The sequence below is a fragment of the Oryctolagus cuniculus genome, chromosome 8 (assembly GCF_051225735.1).
Source record: "Oryctolagus cuniculus isolate XC-2025 breed Fujian yellow rabbit chromosome 8, ASM5122573v1, whole genome shotgun sequence".
In the NCBI taxonomy this organism is placed as follows: domain Eukaryota; kingdom Metazoa; phylum Chordata; class Mammalia; order Lagomorpha; family Leporidae; genus Oryctolagus; species Oryctolagus cuniculus.
Genome location: NC_142874.1, coordinates 12,357,040 through 12,375,110, shown reverse-complemented (window position 1 = coordinate 12,375,110; position 18,071 = coordinate 12,357,040). Strand labels below are relative to the sequence as shown.

Here is an 18,071-nt window from a genome sequence, read left to right as displayed (position 1 = left end):
GTGAATTACTTTTCCTGAAAAGCTTACTCCTTCCTAAGGTAGAGTTCCTGGGTCCCAGAGCGTGATGAGAAGTCATGTTCGCTGGGGAAGTGACTGTAGGGCGTCTTCACAGCACACAACAGTTTCCTGGCTGACTTAGGCCTCGACAGTCACCAGTCCACCCTCAGGTCTGCATCTCTCCGAGTTAAACAAATGAGGAATCTTCACAAGGCGTCATTCATGAAAAAATGAAGTAGGATACACTTTTTTTAAAAAAAGATTTATTTATTTATTTATTTGAAAGTCAGAGTTACAGAGACAGAAAGAGAGAGAGAGAGAGAGATCTTCCATCTGCTAGTTCACTCCACAGTGGCCACAACAGGTAGGGCTAAATCAAGCCAAAGCCAGGACCCAGAAGCTTCATCTGGGTCTCCCACGTGGGTGCAGGGGCCCAAGCACTTGAGCCATCTTCTGCTTTCCCAGGCCACAGCAGAGAGCTGGATCATAAGTGGAGCAGCTGGGACACAAACCAGCACCCATATGGGATGCTACAACATCAGCCTGGGAGACACTTTCATATGTAAAATTTCCTTACAGAGTTATGTCTATTTAAATCTTTTTATATGAACTAAGATTTTAATGCTCTCTGATGGTGACTAGGTATTAATTCCCCATATATATCATCTGTGCCTGAAGTGCCTTAAAAATACTCTGAGGTTGGGGCCGGTGCTCTTTTATTTATTTTATTTGAAAGTCAGTTACACAGAGAGAGAAGGAGAGGCAGAGAGAGAGAGAGGTCTTCCATCCACTGGTTCACTCCCCAGATGGCTGCGACGGCTGGAGCTGCGCCGATCCAGAGCCAGGAGCTTCTTCCTGGTCTCCCATGTGGGTGCAGGAGCCTAAGGACTTGGGCCATCTTCCACTGCTTTCCCAGGTCATAGCAGAGAGCTGGATCGGAAGTGGAACAGCTGGGTCTCGAACCGGCACCCATATGGGGTGCTGGCACTGCAGGTGGCAGCTTTACCTGCTACTGGCCACAAAGAAATAAAGTCTTTAAAAAAATAAAAATACTCTTAGGGAGGGTGCATATGGGACAAAGTTCCACAGAACTCTACTTATGCACCTAACCTGTTGTTTCTGCTTATATTTCCTGAGAATTCATATCAATGACTCTCAGTAACAATTACAGATTTCCCTTTATTTCTAACTTTTGACATGGATAAACTAAACATGAAAGAGTATCTATTCTGGTGTGGCTAGGCCTAAACAACCTCCTAGGACCAGACGGTTCATGTTCCCCTTCTTCCTTCTAAAGAGTCACCCTGACCTTCCAGAGGGCATCCTTTTCTCCTCACTCTATATCCTGGAAGTCAAGGTCTCCTCCTGAACCATACCTCTTAGCCTGACAAACTCACACATCCTCTCCCATCCCATGAAGCCGTGCCCAGTTCAGAATTCTATTTCCTGACACCACTGCCCCCTTCTGGTTTATGCTGGCTAAACACAGATTATTACTATGAAAGTGAGAACACTCCCTTTAGCATACAAAGTTCACCATCTTTTTCCTCCAACCTTCCTTTATTTTGATACTTTTCAATCTCTAGAAAAAAACATGTGCTGTGCTGAGCTATTTGAATGACATAATATTTTAAAGACTTTCATTATTTGAAAGGCAAAGAGACAAAGAGAGTGAGATGTCCCATCTGCTCTTCACTTCCCAAACACCACCACAGTCAGGGATGGGCCAGGTCAAAGCCAGGACCTGCGAACTCATCTGGGTCTCCCACCTGGGTGGCAGGGACCTAAATACTTGAGCTATCACCACTGCTTCCCAGGGTGCATATACGCAGAAGACTGGAATGGGAGCAGAGCTAAAACTTAAACCTGGGCACTCCAATGTGGGATGCTGGCTTTGAAAGTGATGGCTTAACCACGGCACCAAACACCTGTCACTAACACAATATTTTAACATTTTTTTAAAGATTTTATTTATTTATTTGACAGGTAGAATTACAGAGAGAGAGAGAGAGAGAGAGAGAGAGAGAGAGAGAGAGAGAGACATAGAGAGAAAGGTCTTCTTTCCGTTGGTTCACCCCCCAAACTGCCGCTACGGCAGGTACTGCGCTGATCTGAAGCCAGGAGCTTCCTCCTGGTCTCCCATGCGGGTGCAGGGCCCAAGCACTTGGGCCATCCTCCACTGCCTTCCTGGGCCACAGCAGAGAGCTGGCCTGGAAGAGGGGCAACCGGGACAGAATCCGGTGCCCCAACCAGGACTAGAACCTGGGGTTGGCTGGCGCCGCGGCTCACTAGGCTAATCCTCCGCCTTGCGGCACTGGCACATCGGGTTCTAGTCCCCGTCGGGGTGCCGGATTCTGTCCCGGTTTCCCCTCTTCCAGGCCAGCTCTCTGCTATGGCCAGGGAGTGCAGTGGAGGATGGCCAAGTGCTTGGGTCCTGCACCCACATGGGAGACCAGGAGAAGCACCTGGCTCCTGGCTTCGGATCAGCACGGTATGCTGGCCACAGCGTGCTGGCCGGGTGGCCATTGGAGGGTGAACCAACGGCAAAGGAGGACCTTTCTCTCTGTCTCTCTCTCTCACTGTCCACTCTGCCTGTCAAAAAAAAAAAAAAAAAAAAAAAAAAGGAACCTGGGGTGCCGGCGCCACAGGCGGAGGATTAGCCTAGTGAGCTGCAGCGCCGGCCTCCTGTCTGCCTTTCTTAGGCACTTCATTCTCACCCCAGGCAAGCATGGAAACCAGAATTCCTCTCCCAAGGCATTAAAGAACTACTTTCCCCCAAATCCAGCCATAGACCTCAGAATACATAATGCAAAACTCCCTTTCTGTGTAAGAGCTGGACATAAGGAATTGTCTGACCTAGCTGGTCATAACATCCCCACTCCAGAAAGGATTCTGTCCCCCACGGGGAAGGAAGGAATGTTGCAGAGAGGCCAAGAATCAGAGCAGACAGGCCCAGCTGCCTCCTCAGTCTGTTTCCAGTAGATCATACTCTTCTGTCCAATAGTTCTACAGGCTGTTCATTCTAGAACCCTTTGCTCTGTGTGCTTGATTCCTCATTTCTGGAGGCTTCTGTGTCCTGTAAAACTTATATTGAAATGTTAAGCTTGGGGGATTGGCGCTGTGTTGCACCAAGTTAAACCTCCGCTTGCAGTGCCGGCATCCCATATGGGTGCCAGTTCGAGTCCTGGCTGCTCCACTTGGGATCCTGTTCTCTGCTATGGCCCCGGGAGAGTAGCAGAGGGGAGCCCAAGTATTTGGGCCCCTGCATCCACATGGGAGACCCAAAAGAAGCTCCTGGCTCCTGGCTTTGGCCTGGCCCAGCCCCAGTAGTTTGACCCATTTGGGAAGTGAACCAGTAGATGGAAGATTCTCTCCCTGCCTTCTCTCTTTTCTCTGTATCTCTGCCTTTCAAATAAATAAATCTTTAAAAAAATTTTTGTCATCCTTTCCTTTAGCTAACCTGTCTTTTGCTAGAGGACTTTCAGCTGTGATCATGGGAAGAGATAGTATCGCTACAGGGACAGTTTGAAAAACATTGGCCTAGAGTAGTTAGTAAACATACAATTATAATACTATGCTATGATGGTAGTAAACATAGTATTATGAGTTTTCTTAGGTGTGTAATGATTGTCTTGATGAAGGAACTATCCTTACTTTTAGGCAACGGAGTATAGCGTTTCATATTGTCCTCAACGTTTACATGGTTCAGTTACACACACACACAGCAGTTTTGGTATGATATTAACAACTGATAAATTCACATAAGGGGCACATCCACGGATTTCAGGGTACTAGTATTTCAGCATTGCTATAGCCTTGACAATTTTCCAAATATGGAGGGGAAATGCGTATCTAGAAACTTGAGAAAAAATTCACAGAATCTCGGGACTGAGACACCTTCGGACCACGTGGAGTCCGACACCGTCCTTGCCTTTGCTGACATTTGCGTGGTTTCACCACGTAATGTTTTACGTGTTTTCATGTTTCCCCAGCCTTGCAAACAGGACCCCAGTACACGCCATATGCAAATAAGCATTCATCCGGTTGTGGGGGGAGGGGTGGCACTGACAGAAAATTTCACTTTCCTTTTCTGACTACATTTTAATTATAATGTATTATCAGATAATTCCCCAGCCTTCTCTGTTAATTCCTTTAACAAAGGAGCAAAAAAATCCAAAAATTTGTTTCCCACGGTGCCTATTCCGCACACCGATCGTGGTGTGACCCTGTGTAGGACGCTGGTGAAGTTAAACCACTCAGACGCCAGGTAAATCAGGTTTGTTCCGTCCCTCTCCGGGTGGGGTGGGATTTTACCACGGGGTCTCCCTCAGCACAGAGCAAACACCTTACCGCAAAGGGTTCAACTGGCGGACCAGCCACGCAAGCACGCCCGAGCGCGGCCGAGAGCTGACAGAGACGCGGCGGCGCGAAGCGGGAGCCCGCGCTCTCCGGGCGCCGCTCAGAGCCCGGGGCTTGGGCGAGGCCCGCCCCTCCTTCCGCCCCGGCCAATCGGGAGCGAGGGGAGGCGGGGCCCGGGCCTGAGGGGCGGGGCGGGCGGAGAAGGGGGCGTGTCCGCGGGGAGGGCCCGCCGGTCCCTGAAGGTGGAGACTCGTCCTGGGCCGGCGGCGGCCGGGCGCAGGTGGGCAGGCCGGGCTGGCCCGGGCTCCGGTCTCGGGCGTCGGGAGATGGCAGCGGGGGCCCGGACGGAGGACGTGAGTGCGCGGAAGGGGAGGTGGTGGGCGCTGCCTCCGGAATCCCGTTCTTCCTGTGCTGGGGCGCGAGGGGCGGAGACTGGGGGTGCGGCGCGGCCCAGGGCGCGGGGCTGGTTGCGGGCGGCCCTGGAGGCCGAGTGCTGCAGGCTGCCGGCTTCTCCCGCGGGAGGCCGGGTGGGCTTCGGGGGGCGGCCGCCCCAGGCTGGCGCGCAGCCCACGTGCGGCGCGCGTCCGTGGCCCCGGAACTGCGCGCTTCACGTGACGCGCGTCTGGCCCGGGCGCCCTGCGTCCCCGCGCGTGTCTGGGCGCCGCGCTGTCCCCCTGGGCACGCAGAGGGGCCCGGGTCCCCGCCGGCAGGGCCCCTGAACAGGCTGCGGCAGGTCGCGGCGTCCCGTGGGCAGCCCTGGACCTGTCGCTGTCATAGCCCGGAAACCCCCATTGGAGGAAAACAGTGTCACGTGCTGTTTTTCTATGTAAGCATGGTAGCATGAGAAGGGTCTCAAATCTTCGATCCAAGGCAGAGGACGTAAAATCCCTGTGCGTATAGTGCAAAATTGCAGAAGTCTTACTTGCCTGAGTTTATACGAAGACTGTTTATAATTATTAACTGGGTTGCCCATTACACATAATGAAATGCTTGCTCTCTTCGGAACGCAAAGATGGCAGGTACATTAAAGCGCTTGCTTGGGTTAATAAACAAATAGGAATATTGCTATGATCCTTTCACTGAATGGAGCACATTGGGAAAGGCGAAAGACATGGGAACCCTGGTTCCAGTGCTGCAAGACCTTAGGTTGTAGTACAAATAGTGACCATAGTTAAATCATCTTGACAAAATAGAGACCAATTCCTAATGATATGACTAAAAATTTTAGTTCTTTTCTAGCTGAGAAAACAGAAAGCTAATGGTAAAACCTGAAAGTAGATTGGAGACTTGTAGTTAAAGCAGAATCCCTGGTGAATTTTTAAAAAATGTTATTTTTCACTTTTATTTGAAAGGCAGAGATTCAGAGAGAGAGAGGCAGAGAAAGATCTTTCAACTGCTGGTTCACTTTTCAAATGCTTATAGCAACCAAGGATGGGCCAGGCCAAAGCCAGGACCCCAGAGCTGGGTCTCTCACAGCTGGGTCCCCCACACGTGTGGGAGGACCGCAAGTACTGAGCCATCACCTGCTCTCCTAGGATGTGCATTTGCAGGAAACTGAATCAGAAGCTTAGGAGCCAGGACTGGAACCAGGCACTCCTGTGTGGGATGCAGGTGCCCAAGCAGCTGCTTAACCGTAGTGCTAAATGGCCACCACTTTTTGTAAACGTCTAGGGATGTGATTTTTTTTTTTTAAGATTTATTTATTTATTTGAAAGGCACAGCAAGAGAGAGAGAGAGAGAGAGAGAGAGAGAGGGGGAATCTTCCATATCCTGGTTAACTCTCCAAATGGCCACAAGAGCCAAGTCTAGGCCAGGATGAAGCCAGAACTTTATCCTGCTCTCCCACAGGGGTGGTTTCCAGGCCCACTAGCAGGAAACTGAATCAGAAGCAGAGAAAACAGGCACTCTAAAAATATGGGATGTGGGTATCCTAAGCAGTGACTTTAAGTGTGGTGCCCAGTGCCTGCCCCTGTTTATGAATTCTTCAGGATGAGATTAATGAACTGACAATTTATGGAAAAATTGGATATCTAAGAGGAAAATGAGTCTTAGAAAAACACATTAAATGCATCTTGGTTGGGTGCTGGCTGCTCCAGAGATCTTGGGTCTGTGACTTTCGGTTTCAGGATGAGTACAGACCTACCAATCTCCATTTCACCTAGCAATTGTTTCACCAACAGTTATGTAACTATATCTCTTTAGCTCTAAGTCACTCTTTTTGGTAATTATTTATTTTCAATTGAGAAAATGGAAAGACTGTAGGTTAGTTAGGGTTTATTGTTTGCAAACAGTGAAACCACCTATGGCTAATTTAAGACAGGGATTTATTTGGAAAGATATAGGGTGAATGACCAGCAGGGTCTCTGAAATGAACCATAGTCAGCTCAAGGGGTCTAAGTTACAGGAGTTCTTTTAGGGCCTGCCGCAGAATAAATGTGCAACAACCGTAGACTTTGCTGCCCAGAAAGAGTTGGATTGACCCAGCTGCTGTTTGCTCCATGACCACCCCCGGGCCTGCAGAGGGTGAAGAGTCCTGAAGATGTTCCCACTAAGACTTAAGGCAAAGGTACACAGTGGACAGGAACAAGAGATGTCCTTTACAGGTGGTAATGGAATTGTTAATACTGGCCATGAAGAAATATTTGATTTCAGGAATCCTTGTCCCCTCCTCTTTCCCTTGCACATAGTGGGTTCACAGAATGATTGGTCCTGGGAGTATGGTCCTGCTTCATACTTCCTGTTGGAGCTGCTGGACAGTCAGTGTGTGAGTATTTGATACACAATCCAATCATTACAGGTCCTAACTGCTTCAGGAGAATCAAGATATACACATAAAGAAGAAAGCAATACAAGGCAGCATAAGAAATACTGCTAACGAATATTATGAGTACTGTGTTTTACAGTAGTTTAAAGCAGAGAAAAGAAATACTTTAGGACAGATTTTTGTGGAGAACTAGACTGTGAACAATTAATTGAATTCTAAGAAAGATAAAAGAAAGTGGAAGATTTATGGGGCACTATAGGAAGCCTGTATGGGTGAAGGTTGTGGCTGGTGCATAGAAGTTGATTACTGTCCTGCAGTTGAGATCTCAATGTTGGCTTTGTTTAAATTTCTCTGATCCCAAGTAGTCGAGAAGTTGGGCAATCTTTTATTCAGTCAGCACGCATACTGGACTCCTGCAGTGTGTCAGGTGGTAAAGGTGCCAGCCAGTGCTTAGTACTGAAGTTGTGATTGAGATGTACAAGGATGCAGTGGGTACTTCTGTTCCCATCCAAGGTGAAGGACCAGGGACCAGGGACCAGATCTACCCTTGTGCCAGAAACCACCAGAAACCAGATAAAACAGATGACCCACGCTTTTTGAGGTACTGGCATCAGGCAGTGAGGAACTGGGACCTCAGAGATAAGAAGCAAGTGATGTGAGCTGCACCCACCTTGAGAACGCTGGTCAGCTGTGACGAGGAAGAGAGAACGGAGGCAAAGTCTGATAGACCCTCCGAGTTGAGAAGATGGAGCTGAGCGTCTGGGAGCTCAAGGAGAGGAGAGTTCTCAGGACAGAGAGCGGAGAGCTCTGAAGAGCTGAGGGCACCGAGCCCGGGTGTTAGGAGTCCTGATGAGAGGAGGAGGAGACTCCCGGAGGCCTTGGAAGAGTCATGGAAGACGATTAGAGAGAACGGTCCTTCCTGCAGGGCCAGGGACAGTGCCTTCACCCCCCAGCCAGACTGGGAGCCGCAAGACTCACAGGACTTCTGGGCAGAGTGCTCACAAAGGTCTCGCCTCAACAGTGGCCAATAATTAACCCCGGACTAACCCTGGCTGCGTGAAAGGCAAGAGATCAAACTGTTTCCAAGTAACTAAACTGCCCCCCAGGGCAAATGTAGAGCTACAAAAGTGTTCAGCCTCACAGAGGTAAACGTTACTGTGTTTGGCATCTGATCAGAAATAACCAGGCATGCAAAGAGGCAGGACAGTCCGACCTATAGTAAGTCCATTGAAACTGACCAGAATTGATATATGTAAGAAATAGCGGCTGGTGCCGCGGCTCAATAGGCTAATCCTCCGCCTTGCGGCACCGGCACCCCGGGTTCTAGTCCCGGTCCGGGCACCGGATTCTGTTCCGGTTGCCCCTCTTCCAGGCCAGCTCTCTGCTGTGGCCAGGGAGTGCAGTGGAGGATGGCCCAAGTCCTTGGGCCCTGCACCCCATGGGAGACCAGGAGAAGCACCTGGCTCCTGCCATTGGATCAGCGTGGTGCGCCAGCCGCAGCGCACTGGCCGCGGCAGCCATTGGAGGGTGAACCAACGGCAAAGGAAGACCTTTCTCTTTGTCTCTCTCTCTCACTGTCCACTCTGCCTGTCAAAAAAAAAAAAAAAAAAAAAAAAAAAAGCAAGCAAGGCCAGTACAAAATATTATATCTGTTGTCAAAGTGATCAAAAATGTAGAGACATGGTAGATATGAAGTAGACTCAGCTTAAACCTGTAGAGATGAAAACGGGGCAGTAGAACAGGACCGCAGGAAGCTAAGCAGGCATCACAGGAGGTGACCGTTTTTTGCTGTAACAGAAGCATTTGCCAAGTGGGGAACGATGAGTAGAGGTGATGGAGAGAAGAGGTGGAGGAGAGAGACGTGAATGTTCATCTCAGCACTGAGAGGGCCCCAAGGCCAGAACACGAGGAGGCGCTCGCAGAGGCCTTGGAAAATGCTGGGAATACAGAGCAGAGGGCAGCTTTGGAAGTCGTTAACTTGGGAAGCAAGGGAAACGGTAGAATTAAAAGAGGTTGCTCACTCCGTCAGGCACTTTGATGTGGGGTAACTAACTCCTTTAATCTTCCCAGCGAAGCTGCGAAGCAGATGCTATTATTAGTCTCCTTTTTTCAGTTGAGAAAGCTGAGGCACAGGGAAGCAAGTAACTTGCTCTGAAGCCGCAGGCCACCTCACTAAGTATTTGCACCCGGCAGGTTGTCTTAGAAATCTGCCTTCGCTGCCTCTGGTCAGAGTTTGTCCTGCAGCTCCTGATAACCTTTTCCGATTCATAGAGCTCTTGGATGATGTCTGCAACTGGATTAGGGAACTTTGTAAAGACAGGGTTGGGGCATTCCTTCATTCGTCCACGGCATGTTTGCCAAGTGACAGTGTGAGACCCTGTCGGGCTCTAGGATGGTACAGACAAGGTAGGGAGTTGGTGGTCTAGTGGGGAAGACAGATCAACAGAGAGACCATCACAGGACTTGAGACAGAAGAGATGAGCTCTGGGAGCCATGGGAGGTGGCGTGACCAGATCTGGTTTTCCAGAAAGCTACCTGGAGTCAGTCACCCCATCTGGGCAGGGTGGGAGGCACAGACATCAGCTAGGGGAAGAGCTGCCTGGGCTTAGACATCTGCTGATACCAGGGTAGAGGAATACCGACAACAGAAATAAGCAGATTTGTACCGTGAGTTATGCAAACTAAACAGGAAGCTGTCTGGGCGATGAGTAAAGAATTGCAGCATGGCCAGAACGGAGGAACAGGGAAACAAAAGAGAAAGCTGCAGAGCAGCTCGAGATTGGAAATCGAGGCGCCCACCCCAGACCTGGGCCTGCAGCAGGAGATGTGGTTATCCGATGGCTGCAAACTGAAGTCCCCTCGAGGGTCCATCAGGGCACTCTGTTCCCTAAAAGGCCGAGAAGGGTTCTGTTCCCTTTATAAAATGTATTTCTAGCACGAGTAAAAGTTGTTGTTTTTTTTTAAAACAACCTTAATAAAGCTTCCATCAGCTTTGCAAAATATTGTGTAACACCAGAGACAGCTTAATTGTACCAGTGGTGGGGTGGAGGTTAGGTAGTGGGAGATGTGGGTCAGAGGACACAAAGTAGCAAATAGGAGGCAGGCATTGGGTATCCCTGTGTGGCTTGGGAAGCCTGCATCACATATTGGAGTGCCTGGGTTCAAGTGCTAGCTCCACTCTTCATTCCAGCTTCCCGTTAATTCAAACCTTGAGAGGCAGCAGTCCATGGTTCAAGTAGCTGGATCCCTACTACCCATGTGGGAGGCCCGGCTTGAGTATCTGGCTTCTGGCTTTGACCCGATCCAGCCCTGGCTATTACAGCATTTGGATTGTGAACCAGATGAAGGGAGATCTGTCTCTGTCTCTCTCCCTCTCTATCTCTATCTGTCTTTGAAATAAATAAATGCAGATCTATAGCGTGGACGTGGCTACAGATGTGATGTACAACATGAAGACTATAGGTATACAATTGCACTGTATATGTACATGTTAAATGAGTAAATCTTAGCTGCTTTTTCCATAAAAAAGCAAAGTCGCTAAGTGGAATGATGGATATGCAGGTCTCTGCTATGGCCTGGAAAAGCAGTGGAGGATGGCCCAAGCCCTCGGGCCCCTGCACCCACGTGGGAGACCTGGAAGAAGCTCCTGGCTCCTGGCTTCAGATTGGCTCAGCTCTGGCCGTTTCAGCCATTTGGGAAGTGAACCAGCAGATGGAAGACCTCTCTCTCTGTCTCTGCCTCTGTCTCTCTATAGCTCTGCCTTTCAAGTAAATAAATAAATCTTTAAAAAAAGAAATGATATGATGGATATGTTAACCTGCTGTACTGTAGTAAAGAGGTGGAGTTATCACAGGTATTTGGGAGGTGAACCAGTGGATGGAAGATTGATGTCTCTACCCCTCTCTCTTGCTATACCTTTCAAATAAATAAAAATAAGTAAACTTTTTTAAAAAGTTCATGAAAAACACATAGGAAAAACACATATGAAAAAACTATGCACGGATTTCAAAGAAAATTTTGGTACCAACATGAGCTTACCTTCCAGTTGTGTTTTTCCGTGAGCTTTTGGAAATGTCCTTGTATACATATCCCCAAACATCTTGTTGTGTACTCTAAATATATTCAATACAGTTTATTTATGGAGCAGGAATTTGGCGTAGCACTTCACATGCTAGTTAGGGTACCCTCCTGCCATGTCAGGGTATCTGGGGTCAGACCCCAGCCCTGGTCCCGACTCCAGCTGCCTGCTGGTGCAGATGCTGGGAGGCATCAGTGATGGCTGCATCACCGTGTGGGAGAACTGATGTGAGCTCCTGGCTCCAGCTTTGGCCTTGTCCGGTCCTGGCCTTTGCAGACATTTGGGGGAAACAGAGCTGTATCTCTCTTTATGCCTCTCTTGCTCGCTCTCTCTTTCCCTCCCTCCCAAAGAAATAATTTTAAAAGTTTATTTGAAAAAAATTAAATCATATGCAATGACTTCAGTGCTATGAATAATGTTAAATAAATCAATATCTAAGTTTTGGGAGCTTGAAGGGAATGATTTGCCTAAATCTCCTTTTGTATTACCTTCTTTGTGAGATGTAGAAATAATTGAATTAAAATTTATTTTACAGATTTTTCACTCTTCTTGTTTTCACCCAGTTTGATATAGTATTTATATAAGGAGGGTTTTTTTTTTTTTAATTGGCTTTAGGTAGGGATTAGGGTTCTTCTGCATCTAACTTTTTAGTTTTAAATGAAGGGAGGAAAGGAATATCATTATGTTCTTAGAATTGTATCTACAAATCACATGAACTTTTTTTTTTTTTTTTGACAGGCAGAGTGGACGGTGAGAGAGAGAGACAGAGAGAAAGGTCTTCCTTTCGCTGTTGGTTCACCCTCCAATGGCCGCCATGGTCAGCGCGCTGCGGCCGGCGCACAGCGCTGATCCAATGGCAGGAGCCAGGTGCTTGTCCTGGTCTCCCATGGGGTGCAGGGCCCAAGCACTTGGGCCATCCTCCACTGCACTCCTGGGCCACAGCAGAGAGCTGGCCTGGAAGAGAGGCAACCGGAACAGAATCCGGCGCCCCGACCGGGACTAGAACCCGGTGTGCCAGCACCGCAGGCGGAGGGTTAGCCTAGTGAGCTGAGGCGCCAGCCCACATGAACTGTTAAAAACCAATTAAAAATTAAAATTAAAACCATTTTTAAAAAGCTTTATAGTTTAGCAGATTGGTTTTGGCAGTGTAATCAGAAAGTGGTGGCTCTGTGATCCTTCCGTGTTTTGTACCCCAGGGTTCCTTGGAAATCATGCAGAGTGTGGACGACGACCCACTTCTGGACGCCCAGCTCCTGCCGCACCACTCACTGCAAGCCCATTTTAGACCCAGGTTCCATCCTCTCCCTACAGTCATCATAGCGCATCTTCTCTTGTTCATCCACGTAAGTTGGCTGGGAGAGAGGGGCCCACCCAGATGTGATGTTCTTCAACTATGTTTAAGTGCTTCAGGAGGGCATCAGGCTACCAGCGTTGAAGACGTGTGCACGTTTTTACTCACGTCTCTAAAGAATTTATCGTAGATGTATTTGCACGTGTGTAAGGATGTTGTTGATCATAGAAATGTCTGTCCTATCAAGAGAGTGCAAACTGCCTGCTGTCAGAGGGCAGTTTGTACAATGCTAAGAGAACTAGCAGGGATGTGTGTGTGTGTGTGTGAATATGGAATAGTGCTCATGATTACACTGAGTGAGAAATTACCATTTTGTGCAGAATGTTTCTATTTGCAGTTTTTGAAAGGGCTTTGGGAGGGATGGTGAGTACATGCACTCCTGGATATGACAGAACATTCCAGAAGCACTCATAGACCTCGTTAATGTAGGTTGTCACTAAGGTGAAGCTGAGGACCTTGGTGGAAATGATATTAATACATGAAAGTACTTTAAAAAGTTCATAAAAATTAATTTATTTTGGTGCAAAAAAACCTTTGAAATCAGTACATAATTTTTTCATGGACTATTTGAAGACCCCGTATATGTGTGGATTTTAAATTTTTTTTTTTGCAGTAGAAGAAGCCTATCTTTTGTATTTATTTGAAAGGAAGAGTGACACAGAGAGACAGAAATCTTCCACCCACTGGTTCATTCCCTCAACAGTTGAGCCTGTGCCAGGAACTCCATCTGGATCTCCCACCTGGGTGGCAGGAACCCAAGTACTTGAGCTGTTATCTGCTGCCTGCTAGATCGGAAGCAGAGGAGCCAGGACTCGAACTGACACTCCAATATGGGATCCTGGAGTTCCAGGCAGAGGCTTACTCTGCTGCACCATAACGCCCACCCCTAAACATACCTATTTTCCATGAACTTTTTGAAGCACCCTCTTATTTTACTGTTTACTTTTTGTGCTATTATTTATTTATTTATTTATTTTTTGACAGGCAGAGTGGACAGTGAGAGAGAGAGACAGAGAGAAAGGTCTTCCTTTGCCGTTGGTTCACCCTCCAATGGCCACCGCAGCCAGCGCACCGCACTGATCCGATGGCAGGAGCCAGGTGCTTCTCCTGGTCTCCCATGGGGTGCAGGGCCCAAGCACGTGGGCCATCCTCCACTGCACTCCCTGGCCATAGCAGAGAGCTGGCCTGGAAGAGGGGCAACCGGGGCAGAATCCGGCGCCCCAACCGGGACTAGAACCCGGTGTGCCGGCGCCACAAGGCGGAGGATTAGCCTACTGAGCCGTGGCGCCGGCCATGTGCTATTTTTTTAACCATGTGCATGTATCCTTTTAAAGTCATACAAACCAAAGTGCTGTAGATGAGTTTCCATAAGTTGACAAAGTGATTTATCAGTTTACTTGTACTCAGGAAATAATGTTAAACGGAGAACTCAAGTTGCAGCAGAACAATAGGTGCAGTGTTGCCTCGTGTTCCTGTGATGCTAAAATTAGAGATGCCTAGGGACTTTTAAAAACACATTATGTGAAAGGTCTTATTGTAGGCCTCCTTGGAGGTAGCTCTATTCCAGGTCTAATTGGCTTCCTGCGTTTTATTTATTGCGATCAGAAGCACTAGGGCTTATCGTTATTCCGTGCTGCACTGTGACAGATCAAACAGGGCAACGCTTGCTGCTCCTGGGTCGGGTGAACAGGTGGTTGAGGTCAGCAGACTGGCCCAGCAGCTGCTCAGCCGCTTCCTGTGTGCCTGTCGGTCTGCAGAGGCAGCACGCCTGCTTGGGCTGCACGCAGGGCGTGTTTCCACGTTGGCCTGCAGCCAGGGCCCCCCTTCAGTGGGGCGCGCTGTGAGATCCTGCAATTCAGAACTGAGTCGTCCTCCTTGTGGGGCTTCTATAGACGTGGCAGCTCTTGCCAAGGCTTCCTTATCCCTGGGTCTCAGCTGACGCACTTCTTTCCCGGTGCTGCCACATGCAGTGGTGGCCTTGTGGTACCTAGATGTTGGCCTGTTTCTCTTCTTCCTTTTTACATAACATATTGTGTATGTACAAATGCACACATATCACTTTAAAAAAAACTTCAGGCCAGCGTATGGCATACTGGATAAAGCTGCCACCTGCATTAACAGGCATTCCATTTGGGCATACTTTCAAATCCCAGCTGCTCCACTCCCAATCCAGCTCTCTGTTAATGGCCTGGGAAAGCAGCAGAGGATGGCCCAAGTGCTTGGGCCCCTGCACCCATAGGGAAGGCCTGGAAGAAGCTCCTGGCTCCTGGCGCCTGGCTTCAGCCCAACCATTATGGCCATTTGGGGAGTGAACCAGCAGATGTCTCTCCTTCTTTGTCCTTGTAACTCTTTCAAATAAATTAATAAGCCTTTTAAAAAAACCAAATAGAGCATTAGCAAAGTATGTACAGGTGAAACATAATCTCCCTTTTCTCTACTTGGGCCCTTCTCCCCGAGTTAATGATGGGGTCAGGTCAGTTCCTTGCATTTCCTTCACTGCCTTTTGTTAAGTTCCTATAAATATTTCAAAGACATTAGCACATGTCTAAGGGTTTCCCCTCATTTTTTTCCCAAAAATTTGTGTAATACTGTACTTATTACTCTACAATGGTTTTTTTTTTTTTTTTTTTCCCCAAACTTCACACTTCAGCATGCGTCACACTGCCTCTGGAAAGCTTGTGAGAGCACAGATTGGGCTGTACCCCCAGGGATTCTAGCTCAGGCTGGCGAGGGCAGGTTCAAGAATGTGCATTGCTAACAGCGTCTCAGGTGATATTGGTGCTCCTGGTCTGAAACCAGGCTCTGAGAAACACTGCTCTAAATGTTTCTTTTCATCTTAATGTACCATAGAGGTCTCTCCAAACCAGTGCACAGAGATTTAGTTAATTCCTTTATAGCTGCATAATATTTTGCAATTTGTATGGATGTGTCTCAATTAATTTTAAAAGATATTTATTTATTTGAAAGGTGGAGTGACAGAGAGGGAGGGAGAAATAGATCTTCCATCCACAGGTTTACTCTACAAATGGCTACGATGGCCAGGTCTGAGGCATGTGGAATCCAGGAGGCAGGAACTCCATCCTCATCTCCTGGCAGGAGCCCACGTACTTGAGCCATCTTCCACTTCCTTCCCAGGTGGATCAGAAGCAGAGCAGCCAGGACTGGAGCCAGCACCCCAATTTGGGATGCTGGCAGCACAAGCAGCAGCTTAAGCAGCTACAGCACACCAGCCCAGATGTGTCTTCATTTATTGAAGCATTCTTCTGTGTATGGATGCATACTTGAGAAGTTTTAAATTGTTTCGAATACAAAGACTATAATATCTATAGATCCTAGCTCCTCTGCCTTTACTTTTGAGGAATAACGTCCTTAAAGAAGGATTTCTAGGTCAATATACTTAGAAATTATTTTCCAAAAATAATTCCCAATCCATTTAGCAAAATATGAGTGTCTGTTGGCAACAATCATTTAAATTTTTGTCAATCTAATCACTGGTTATACTGTTCTCCTAAAAATTCTTTAAAATTTTTTAAAATTTAAATTTTTTTTTTTTTGACAGGCAGAGTGGACAGTGAGAGAGAGAGAGACAGAGAAAAAGGTCTTCCTTTGCCGTTGGTTCACCCTCCAATGGCCGCCGCGGCCGGCGCGCTGCGGCCCGCGCACCGCGCTGATCCGATGGCAGGAGCCAGGAGCCAGGTGCTTTTCCTGGTCTCCCATGGGGTGCAGGGCCCAAGCACCTGGGCCATCCTCCACTGCACTCCCTGGCCACAGCAGAGGGCTGGCCTGGAAGAGGGGCAACCGGGACAGAATCCGGCGCCCCGACCGGGACTAGAACCCGGTGTGCCGGCGCCGCTAGGCGGAGGATTAGCCTAGTGAGCCGCGGCGCCGACCAAAATTTAATTTTAATATATATGTTTATTTAACACATGAGAGAACATCAAAAATTCATGAAAATTGAATTAAGTGAAACATTTAATATAAATAATTGAAATCCTTGTAAAATTTTTGTAATATATACACATTACCATAAATTTTGTGAGTACCCTTCATATGCATAGATTTCAGGGTTTTTTTTTTACACCAAAATAAATTTATCTTTTAATTCCATTTTCTGAAATCCTTTCATAGTAATTGTAGTATTTATGAGTACAGTGTAGCATTTCAAAACATGTTTTTAATGTATGGTTATCAGATCAGGCTAACTGGCATATCCACATATGCCATTTCTTTCGTGTAGAGAATGATTAAAATACTAGCTATTTGAAAATACTCAGCTGATCCCTGTCAATGATAGTTCTCCTACAGTAGTAGGATGTAGAATGTTAGAAGTTATTCCTCCTATCCAGCTGTACCCATGTACCCATGACCTGTCCTCTCTCCACCCCTGCCTCCCCACCCTCAAACTAGTCTCTGCTAACTACTATTCTATTCATTACTTCTGTGAGATCTGTTCAGCTTCCACATGTAAGTAAGAACATGTGGTAATTTATATATATATACATAATACATATATTATAAATATACTATGTATTTTATATATATACATATATTTCCTTATCCATTCCTCTGTTTTTGGGCATGTAAGTTGGGTCATTATATTGGCTGTTGTGAGTAACACAGCAGTTTTCCCAGAAGTGGGATAGCTGGTCATATGGTAGATCTGTTTTCAGTGTTTTGAGGAACTTCCACCCTGTTTTTCATAATGGCTGTACTAATTTACATTGCCACCAACGGTGTATGAAAGTTCCCCTTTCTCTACGCCCTTGCCAGTGTTTGTGAATTTTTTGTCGTTTCTGTTATAGCCGTTCTCATTGGGGTGGAATGACATCTCACTGTGGTTTTTGATTTGCATTTCACTGATGATTAGTAATGTTGAGCATTTTTTCACACACTTATTGGCCATTTGTATGTGGGTCATTTGCTCATTTTGTAATAAGATTATTTGTTTTGCCGTTTTTTTTTTTTTGCTTTTGTTTGTGTCTGTGTGTGTGTGTATATATATATGTAAATATTCTGGAAATGAATCTCTGTCAGTTACATGGTTTGCAAATATTTTCTCACAATCTATAGTTTGTTTCTTTCCTCTATTGATTCTTTTGCTGTACAGAAGAATCTTAGTGTGATAAAACCCCATTTGTCTAGTTTTACTTTTGTTGCCTGTGCTTTTGGGATCTTACCCAAAAACAACATTGCCTATACTGATATCTGGAAAGTGTTTATTTGTGTTTTTTTCTGGTAGTTTCATAGTTTTAGTCCTTACATTTGGGTCTTTGATCCATTTGACTTGAGTTTGGTATGCGGTCAGAGGTTGGGATCATTTTCTTTCTTCTGTTTGTGGGTACCCAGCTTTCCAAGTAGCACTTGTTGAAGAGATTTTCCTTTCTCCAATTTATGTAATAGCTGCCTTTGTCAAAATCCAGTTGGCTGTATGGGCTGGCCTTGTGGTACAGTGGGTGAAGCCGCTGCCCTACAATGCCAGCATCCCATATATAGATGCTGGCTTGAGCCCTGGCTGCTCCAAT

General features: G+C 47.1%; 1 protein-coding gene and 1 long non-coding RNA gene across 8 annotated transcripts in view; one reads left to right on the top strand and one right to left on the bottom strand.

The window, feature by feature from the left end:
- Positions 1–706: 706 nt before the first annotated feature.
- LOC127487136 (uncharacterized) lies at positions 707–4,485 on the bottom strand. 2 transcript variants are annotated; one of them, XR_007913672.3, is made up of 2 exons: positions 4,348–4,485; positions 707–1,030 (listed from the first exon to the last, which is right to left on the bottom strand). It is a non-coding gene; the product is annotated as an uncharacterized LOC127487136 (long non-coding RNA). The 2 variants fall into 2 exon arrangements; XR_016211573.1 differs by having other exon boundaries at positions 707–1,006; positions 4,348–4,480.
- Positions 4,486–4,565: 80 nt separating this feature from the next.
- TMEM192 (transmembrane protein 192) overlaps positions 4,566–18,071 on the top strand; it is a 34,526-nt gene continuing 21,020 nt past the window's right edge. For 5 of the 6 annotated variants that reach the window (XM_017350134.4, XM_002720555.6, XM_089301890.1 and 2 more), the window contains exons 1-2: positions 4,566–4,709; positions 12,395–12,541. In XM_017350134.4, the coding sequence (XP_017205623.1) occupies positions 4,683–4,709; positions 12,395–12,541 (174 nt within the window). In that variant the 5' untranslated portion in view covers positions 4,566–4,682. The remainder of the gene's footprint in view (positions 4,710–12,394; positions 12,542–18,071) is intronic. The other variant, XM_017350135.4, reaches the window with a different exon arrangement.